General features: G+C 36.1%; 2 protein-coding genes across 3 annotated transcripts; both read left to right on the forward strand.

The window, feature by feature from the left end:
* Positions 1-12: 12 nt before the first annotated feature.
* LOC111285416 (Exostosin family protein) lies at positions 13-3,998 on the forward strand. 2 transcript variants are annotated; one of them, XM_089762946.1, is made up of 5 exons: positions 13-383; positions 1,055-1,961; positions 2,060-2,190; positions 2,397-2,745; positions 3,226-3,998. In XM_089762946.1, coding segments are annotated over exons 1-5 (2,052 nt in total). In that variant the 5' UTR covers positions 13-381; the 3' UTR covers positions 3,889-3,998. The 2 variants fall into 2 exon arrangements, with proteins under 2 accessions (XP_089619072.1, XP_089619073.1); XM_089762947.1 differs by lacking the exon at positions 13-383 and having other exon boundaries at positions 427-1,961.
* Positions 3,999-4,474: 476 nt separating this feature from the next.
* On the forward strand, positions 4,475-9,125 carry LOC111285884 (uncharacterized). The gene is made up of 4 exons (XM_022875534.2): positions 4,475-4,876; positions 5,186-5,299; positions 5,385-5,455; positions 8,707-9,125. Exons 1-4 carry the CDS (start codon positions 4,709-4,711, stop codon positions 8,951-8,953), a joined length of 600 nt encoding a protein of 199 aa, XP_022731269.2. The 5' UTR covers positions 4,475-4,708; the 3' UTR covers positions 8,954-9,125.
* The last annotated feature ends 577 nt before the right edge of the window (positions 9,126-9,702 follow it).

A 9,702-nucleotide genomic window follows, 5' to 3' on the forward strand; every position in this document is an offset into this window, starting at 1 on the left:
CCATCTGACACATGTTGCAACTTTACAATAAGAAAAAGCAAAGTCACTTGGACTTTGGAAACATGAAAAAAGGGGAAAAAAATAGTTTTCTTGTACGTGTTGATCAATTGGCGTGCGTCTTTTGATTATAAAAAGCAGATAACAAGAAAACTGAAATTGGGAATTTTCTTTTCCGTCGTTTTCCATCGAAACAAACAGAACAGAAAAACCCACATGGATAAACGTTAAAAATTCAGCCCATTATCACGCAAATCAAACCTCAATGGGCCCCACAGATACATAAAAACCTGTATTATATTACTTATTACAAGGAATCAGCGGCAGTTTCGACTCTTTCCCAGAAAACCCATTTGTCGGTTCATTACTACCCGCCAAATATGCATGTAAGTTTTAATTCTTACTTATGTTTCTTGATTTCTTTGAATTGGGAAATTTCTTCTCCCATGGAGAAATATTAAATGCATTTTCTTTTGGCTATATTTTCTTGGCTCATCTTTGATGATATGAGTTCTAATGAAAATATCCCTTTTCTATTCTAGCTATTCTTCATTCTGGGTTGCCAAGAAAATGCATGTAAATTACATGAAATGATTTTTTTTCTTTTGGGACACTTGAGATCCACTCATCTTTTTTCATGAATTTCCCAATTTGTTAACTATCATGCAAGCGGAAACTGTTTTTCTTTAACTGGTTATGTTGGATAACTCTTTTTTCTGTTTCTTCATTTCATTGTTTGTTTTGTTGCCACCTGCCCTTATCGATTACTACTTTTGTCCTATTTGCTTTATATTTTGGGACCGAATTCTTAAAATCAGAATCTTTTGCTCAAACTTACCAAAGCATAATGCAGATTTGCCTCTTAATTACTTTATAGTTTGTTGCATTTAATACCTTATTCATACTTGTAATTTGATATCTAATTTTACGTGAACTCTCATTTTTCTTCGAACTTCCTATAATCGCATGATATCTTACTTGCCACATTGTATGCGTGTTTTTTAGTTACTGTTGCAAGCCACCAACTAATGTAACTGCTCTTGTATTTGGATAATAGGTTCTTCTGTGGTGACATGGATGGGAGTTTTCGACTCTTATGTCCAGGGGAAAGCAGGAGACTTCTCTTGCTGATGGCTATTACACTTGCTTTAGTTTTAGGAGTTCAACATTTTGAGCTTCCATATACTGAAGTTTTTACATCTTTCTTTGCTGCTGGCAAGAATGGGAGCTTTCCAACTGGAGGGTTGTCATCAAAGTCTGGGATGGTTGATAATGTCACATTTTCAAATGGTTTAAACTCTACTCGTACTTACGCTGTTAATGAGACAGAAAATGGTGCAGAGGTTTCAAATATGGACAAAGAAACTGCTCAAGGAAATGAATCTGAAGAAAAAGACAAAAATACCAAGAACGTTTATGTATCAGAAAGCAATGCAGGTTCAAATACTTCTTTTGGTTTATCATTTAATGGATCTCCATCAGACAATTTTATAGCACCAAATATAAGCTCCACGTTGGATAAAGGTGACAATGTAGTAAATGGTCCTGCCCTACATGCAGCACCCGAGCAGAACTTTTCTTTTGAGCATAGTATTACTAGAGATTATAATTCTTCATCTAGTATTGGAAGCTTTGGTCGTGATTTTGCATCGCCTGCATCTCCACCAATGATTTCACCATCCATTCCACCAGATACAAAGTTAGAAAGCTATGTGTCATCTGTGAACACATCATCAGTTGGCAAAAATACCACAGTTACAGTTAAAAAGGATAAAGATCCTTATTTCCTCAATAACACACCTTCCCTATCCGTAAATGTTAATTCTGAAAATACAGTTCCTGCAGTAAGGGAGAAAAGATCCAAGAAGCCTAAAAAGAAGTCCAAGAAACCACCAAAGATTGTTGTCTCAATATCTGAGATGAATGATCTGTTGCTGCAGAGTTATGCTTCACCCCATTCAGCGGTATATATAGACTTATATCTGAATTGATCAGTTTTGCATTGAAGTCGATGCCAAATTCTTTAAAACTTACTTTTGTTCCTGAAATGTATTGCTTGTAGGCTCCACCACAGTCGTCAAAAGTATTGCCGGAAGTAAGTTTTGCAAAATCACAGATTTTGTATGCACCTGTTATGACAAATGATTCAGGACTTTACCCATCTCCGTATCATAATGTTTCCATGTTTAAAAGGTATACCTTGGAGATTCCCATTTAATTTGTTTTTACTCATTTTTGTTTTGTCTAATGCATAAGAGAACCTTATTTATCTCACTTTGTTACTTTGTTGAAGACTAGGATGTACAATTGCCAAGCTTTGTCAATCCTATATGTTAAAGATCGCAATTACGTTACAAAATGTATTTGTTTCATTATTAAAAGAATGTCATACGTTGCAGGAGTTATGAACTTATGGAGAGTATGCTCAAGGTTTACATCTATCAAGAGGGAGAGAAGCCCATTTTCCATCAAGGAATACTGGAAGGAATATATGCATCTGAAGGATGGTTCATAAAGCTCTTGGAAGCCAATAAAAAATTTGTCACTGAAGACCCCCAAAAAGCTCACTTATTTTACTTGCCATTTAGTTCACGGTTGTTAGAATTAACACTTTATGTACACCATTCACACAGTCGAAGCAACTTAATTCAGTACATGAGAAGCTATGTCGACATGCTTGTGGCAAAACATCCTTTCTGGAACAGAACCAGTGGAGCAGATCATTTTGTAGTTGCTTGTCATGACTGGGTATGCTTTTCCTGTTCTTGTTTAAATTACCGTAAGTTATACTTATAGGAGGCATCTTGGCACCTAATGTATCTAGACAATCCAGTTTTTATAATCTGCATAATGTACTGTTTTTGTTATGCACAAATGTCTATTTGAAGGGATATGAAGTTTGCTTCAAACATGATGGTTTTGATGTTCGCCTCTCATAACACAATTAATGATCACCTTCTACACTCATTTTCTTTTTGAGGTGTAGCATCTCTTTTCTAAGAGTTGACTCTGATTCTAGTCTATTCCACAAAGTGTGGGAAATTTTTTTGATGTTCAAATCTACGCTTGTCTGAAAGTTGAGAGACCAATCAAGCATTAAAACCACACAGTATTACTTACATTGCAATTGTAAACTACATGGACTGATTATTTCTCATTGCATTTTAATCTGTATTCCCCCTTTTTAAATGGAAACTATCTAATATCTAAGAAACTCTACGTTCACAGGCTCCAGCTGAAACAAGGGGACGTTTGCTCAACAGCATCAGAGCACTCTGCAATGCTGATATCGGAGTAGGCTTCACCATAGGCAAGGATGTTTCTCTTCCGGAAACATACGTGCGTTCAGCTAAGGATCCTCTGAAGAGTCTGGGAGGCAACCCTCCTTCCCAGAGGCATATCCTTGCTTTCTTTGCAGGGAACATGCATGGTTATGTGAGACCAATTTTGTTGAACTATTGGGGAAATGACCCTGACATGAAAATCTTTGGCCCCATGCCTCATGTGAAGGGCAACACTAACTACATCGAGCATATGAAGAGCAGTAAGTTCTGCATCTGTGCAAGAGGTCATGAAGTGAACAGCCCACGAGTCGTAGAAGCTATATTCTATGAGTGTGTTCCGGTTATAATATCTGACAACTTTGTGCCACCCCTTTTTGAGGTTCTAAACTGGGAGTCCTTTGCTGTTTTTATCCCGGAAAAGGATATTCCAAACTTGAAGGACACACTCCTTTCCATTTCGGAGAAGAGCTATATGGAGATGCATAAAAGGGTGAAAATGGTTCAACAACATTTTCTTTGGCATGCCGAGCCTGTAAAGTACGATTTGTTTCATATGATTCTTCACTCCATTTGGTATAATAGAGTTTTCCAAGTAGGAACAGCATAAAATTTTTGTTTCATCTTCTGACTTGACAAAACTTGTCTTTAATCACATGTATTAACACTTGACAGGTCAAAACAGAGCAAATCTAATTGTTGATTTACTTGTTGACATAACTGTTAAACTGGGATTTTTTTTTTTTTTTTTGGTTTCTTCCTCAGCCCTCAACCTACTCTTTCTTAATAACTAAATGAAAAGCGGAGCAAATTCTACGCATCACAAATGGAAAATGACTCGGCTTTGGGTCATTGAATTTTTTGACAAGATTCTTTTTCCGGTGAAACGCGAGGTTTCCCACCACGTGTCCCAACAGAACACTATCCAATTACGTGTCCCAACCGTCCGTTACCTGGAAGTCAGTGCAAAGGATACATATGTAAATACACAAAAAAAGGGTAAGAAAAAGAAAAGAGGTGAAGAAGGTTATATATCACATTATCGTCTGAAGTGACTGTTTCATCCCCAACAACCAACAACAAACTACCTTTCAGGCATATTCATCTAGGTATCGTAAGGGTAATAATGTAATTTCACTTAATCGGGTTCAGCCTGCATTACATAAAAAACTTTGCTTTTTGAGTTCATGTGCATGTGGAGAATTGACAACCTTAAAAGGCTGTTAAACGGCAATAACCAGTTAAAGTTTCAACCTTTCTCTATTTTTTTTTTTTTACATTTAATAATTTAACAGGCCAATAGATATTAAACAGATTCTTCAATGAAGGCAAGAAGAAGAAGAAGAATCTAAAGATAAAATGAATTTTGATTAGATCAGGTTAGCAAATTGGCAAAGAATTGAAATTTGAAAGATAAAAAATTTGTAGATATGACCACAGAGACCAAAGCCAATTTAGTTAAGGTCAAGACCAGTGGTCAAGATGGTTCTTCAAAGGGAAAGTTTGATGCTGTGAACAGGAAGAAGATTGAAGGCTCCAGCAAACAGCCTGTTGATTCCAAGCAAAAATCTGTGTCAACTGTTATAACAAAAACAGAGGTGCCCCTCTCAGATTTCCTAGTTAAATTAAATTAATTTAGATTTGTTTGGTTTTTTATTGATTGTTTCTCAATTTGATGATTTGGGTTTCACTTTTTTCAGTGATTTGTTTAGTTTCTAAGTTTAGTTTGCTTATCTGTAGTAAATTCATAGATCTGGTATGGCTTTTTTGATCTATGAATTTAATTAATATGAGATGAATTGATAGATTTGGTATTCTATATCTATGTATGGACATCTAAAAGTTTTTTCTCTTTTCTCCCAAGATGTATGAATTTCATCCTTTTCTATTTTCGATCAATGTTGAAGGTAAAATCGAAAACAAGTTCAAGTTCATCAAAAACCACTACAACCACAAAAACTAAAGTTAGGGAGAAGAAGGTTTATACTTTGCCTGGCCAGAAACATGATCCTCCTGAAGAGGTTGTCCTCGTATAATCTCACATCTCTGCATTTGTCCAGAAACATATATCTAATAATTGATGTTACTCAATGTTGTTTTCTACAGAGAGAGCCGTTACGAATATTTTATGAGTCTTTGTCGAAACAGATACCAACAAGTGAAATGGCAGAATTTTGGTTAGTCTTCCTTCTTCTAATAATACTCCTTGCATATGATTTAACTTTATAAAGGGCAGTGATTTGAAAATCTGCAGTTCTGGAATCTGGGACTTGTTTAACTGCTCAAGTCTTAGATCATGAGTTTTTTTTGCAGTACCTGTTTGAGGTTTTATATGTTGGGGAGATTCCCTGGTTCCCTGACTAACAATGTAGGAAATTTGTATTCATTAGAAAGGGTATCCTTGAACCAGTTGCTTGTTTCTCAGTTCAAACCTATCTTCTTGATGCCTTGTGGAGTTAAGATCATGTTGCAATCATCCTCTGTCTTCTGATGGTGGAAGTTCAATTCTTTTATGTGATGCTTACAGTTGTTTGGTTAGGATAATTACTATGAAATAAGCTTTCCTTGGTTTGATCTGAATGAAAGCAATTAATTATCTGCATAATGTGAACTTCACATATTTTTAACTGCATAATTTGATATTTTTTACCCTGCAATAGGGATAACCTCAATGTAACATGCAGAACTCGTGATATTTATGTTCGTAACCAATGTTTTCTCAATCGTATTGGAGAACAGAAATGGCAATATTATGGGTAACTTAGATAGAAAATATGCTGGTTAATCAGGAACTAAAATTTTGGACTTTTCTGTAATATTCACTGGCTTTTTGGTGCCAGAGAATTGACTTTTGGTACAGGTGACAATAGATAGCAAGATAAATAGTTGTGTTGCTTCTTTCCCGTATCACATACTCAAGTGATGATGATTTTTACTACTTGTTTGAATGACCATGCTGAGAACAGGAGATTTTGAGCAAAACTACAAAGGGATCTGGGTGAGCAGGCCAAATTCGATCTAAATGTTTTGGGAGGGAGAAGTGGCATTTTGGTGAGGAGGAATGTAGTATGAAGTTCTTTTTTTTTATTAGATTCCTCAGTGAGAGGCTTTTTAAAATAGCTGAGAGCAAAATTGATGGTTATCATTCTCCATGGTACAGAGAGGGAAGATTCTTTCTTTTGTGCTCATAGAAAGGCCAATTCCTTCTCTAGGAAAGTGCTTCTTATGTCTCTTCTGGATTGATCGACAATCCTGTTTTGCATTTCAATTGCCTGTGAAGGAAGAAGATTTTCTTTCAAATTCAAAATCTCTAGCTTCCTTTGTTCTAACATGATTTGGATTATAGAATGGATTCAAATTCTTTGGTGGTACTCTGGTGAAAATTAGGGCTGGAGGAGAAAAGAAGGGCAACAAGGAAGCAAAAGGGCTGTCATTTGGAGAGGTAACTTGAGATAAAGCTCAAGTTTTTACCCCATATTAGCAGCAAATGGAAGCTTCTAGAGTATCCTGACTTGATGCTTAATTGTTTAGCCAGCCCTCTCATGTTCACAGATTGTATCACCATAGTGAAAGAGGGAAATTGGAGACTGATTGGTCCTAAAGTAGTAGTTGGAGAAATTTTTTATGGTTTCCATTTAAATGGCAAACAAAAATGGCTGGCCTTATCTGATAGGGCTGACCAATCAGGTACATGTGAAGGTAGTGGTTGTTTGCTAGCCCGGGAAAGATAGACTCTGAACCTCATTTGTTTATGATTATGTTCCACATATACACAATCAGGTACACGTGAAGGTACATGTGAAGGTAGTGGTTGTTTGCTAGCCCGGGAAAGGTAGACTCTGAACCTCATTTGTTTATGATCATGTTCCACATATACACAAAGTTGTTTGAGATTATTACACTGGCCATGAGAGCATTGCTTGGAAATACAATGACCAGTGTCAAGCCTTGTGGCTGCATTCTTCTCCTCTCTTTTAAAAAGAAGAGTCGATATTAAAAGTAGCTTTATCATGTTAAATCAAGTCTGAGGCTGTTCTCTTGGATATATGCATTCTCTTTCAACTGTCATACTTCTCTTTTGTTTACTAACATCTAAACAGAAGAATTATGTTGTTGCACTTTGCTACACCTTATCCACTTTTGCTTCCGCAGGGTTTACTCTCTGACATAAGAAAGATTCATTTAATTTTCATCATTATATTAATCTTAGTAGAGAAAACATTGTTTAAGCTGTACAGAGACATGGATTGGGTCTCAGGTCTTGCGTCCGAGAATCAAAGCTATAACCACCTAAATGGTATATTTTCTGTGAAAGGCTCAATCTATGCTTACGAAAATAGCCTTGGTGACGTACCAATTCCATAAATCCTCAAGGAAGAAAAATTGCATTGCTCCAGGGACCAGAAAGGTTCTGGTTCCAAGCTTTGTGTTAGAACAATATGTGGCATCATGAAAGTCCCCGCGATAGAAAGGCTTTCTGTATTCTGGGCAGGCTTGTTTCTAAGATGGTTCACTCTGCCCTTGTTGCTATCTAAACAAAGATCTGTCATTTAAGCCCAATTAATGAATTTGTCCGATCGTTGGCTCTTTAAAGTTTGTAGTATTTTTTCTGAGCTTTTGGTTTTGCTGTGTAGTTACTTCATTCTTGTTAGCCTTAAAAATCAAAGGGATGGCCTATTTCCACTTCAAAACTTGAAGTCTTTCTCTCTACATATTATCCTCATATTTTCTGGGGCGAACTTCCCACACAGATAAATAAACATATTACTACGGTTGCAGCTTGAGACATGAATTATGGAAGGAATTTTCCTTTTCCCTTTTCCCCTTTAATTCCCAGGATCCAGCATACAATAAATCAAACATCTTCTCTAATATAATCTTTTTCAGTTTGTTGAACGTAAGCCCAATTTTTTGTTGGATTAACCATTTTATGGGGATGATATTCAAGTTAGCAATGTTTTTTCTCCAGTCCAACAATGTTATAGTAATCCTTTTTGGTCTTGTAATTCCTTGGGTGCTAGATATGTAGAATAGATATTAGATAAACATGGAGCTCAACTACCAGATTCCAACTGGTTTGAGTTAAAAGTTGATTTGAGTTGAGTTTGGTTCCCTGGATCCAATGTAATGTGGATGTAACATTTTCTATGTCTTTAGTTTGTGAAAGATATGTGCAAATATTATGATAGACTACTCATTAGTAAACTGTATTCTTGGATTTTGGTTGCCTTCAACATGAATGATACGACATGAAGTTTGGTCCTATGCATAAATTGGTTAAAGGGCTCTACATATATGAAGCATACATGAGTAAAAGATGTGCCACTCCTTTTGTTTTTCCTTCTTTAAACTTACGTTAATGAAGATTCTGGTGGATATATTATATTTCTAACTTGTGAATAGAGAAGTAACATGGCTCGATTTGCAGGATGATGGAACATGGCTTGTTGTCCCCTGAAAAAGCTAGAAAAGCATATGAAAAGAAGCAGAGAAGGCTGAAGCAACTTCGGACTGGCACTCCAATTAAATCTTCAAAACCAAGTCGCAAACCTGAGAGTTCACAGAAGCAGCAGCTGGCCTCAAAGAATGGAGATGTAAAAGCCAAGAAAAGAATCAACAATGACACTGATGATGATGATGACTTCATTTTAAGTCCCAAGAGAAGGAAAGGGTAAGAGAAAAGCTCTCCAATGTCTGTAGTGCTGTATTTCTAGGAATAATTTCATTTAAATTCCTTTCACAATTATCTGCAAAAGACTGGCGTTGTGAAAATACTAAAAATAATAGAGTAAGACATTCTTTATGTTTTACAACTTATGGGAATAATAAGAAAAGACAAGTTCCTTACTTGTTTGGTGCATGCTTTTATGTTTCATGATGTGAAGATCTGAATTTATGTGGCTGTCATGCTCAAGGAAATAAAGGCATCAAATTATGCTTGCAATTCACTGTAATTAGCAATTTTTAGATGTTTTGAGTTTGTTTTTGTTTTTTTAGGACACATTTTCGTTGCAGAACTCACTTTTCTAAATCAGACAGTACTGAGTTTAGCCATAGCTGTGATCCTGATCAAGAAACCTCCCCCTTAGGTGCTAGCCATTTAATCAGCAATAGTAAGAAAACAAGCTTTATGGTGGCACTGATCCTTGTATGCATGTAAGCATAAATATCCTGTTCATTGTTCTTTGTAAAACTATTGTTGCAAGATGAGGGATTGTTACATGACAATTCGGTTGGATTTTCTTCTATGGGAAAAGATCCTTTCCTCTGCTAAAAAGTAGCGGACATGTCTACTACTTTCACCATAGATTGACACGTGTACTTTTTAAAAAATGTAATATGAAAATTTGTGCACATCATCTTCATTAATCTTCATCCCTTATTCCATTCCCTTCCCACACATCAGAAAGGTCAGGAACATATA

This window comes from Durio zibethinus, chromosome 6 (genome assembly GCF_047325235.1).
Source record: "Durio zibethinus cultivar Kanyao isolate XHJ-2024 chromosome 6, ASM4732523v1, whole genome shotgun sequence".
NCBI lineage: Eukaryota > Viridiplantae > Streptophyta > Magnoliopsida > Malvales > Malvaceae > Durio > Durio zibethinus.

Coding starts and splice junctions, on each gene's coding strand:
- LOC111285884 (XM_022875534.2), top strand. CDS start 4,709: ATGACCACAGAGACCAAAGCCAATTTAGTTAAGGTCAAGACCAGTGGT. Junction 5,300..5,384: donor AACATGATCCTCCTGAAGAG/GTTGTCCTCGTA, acceptor TGTTTTCTACAG/AGAGAGCCGTTACGAATATT. Junction 5,456..8,706: donor AGTGAAATGGCAGAATTTTG/GTTAGTCTTCCT, acceptor CTCGATTTGCAG/GATGATGGAACATGGCTTGT.
- LOC111285416 (XM_089762946.1), top strand. Junction 2,191..2,396: donor AATGTTTCCATGTTTAAAAG/GTATACCTTGGA, acceptor CATACGTTGCAG/GAGTTATGAACTTATGGAGA. Junction 2,746..3,225: donor TAGTTGCTTGTCATGACTGG/GTATGCTTTTCC, acceptor CTACGTTCACAG/GCTCCAGCTGAAACAAGGGG.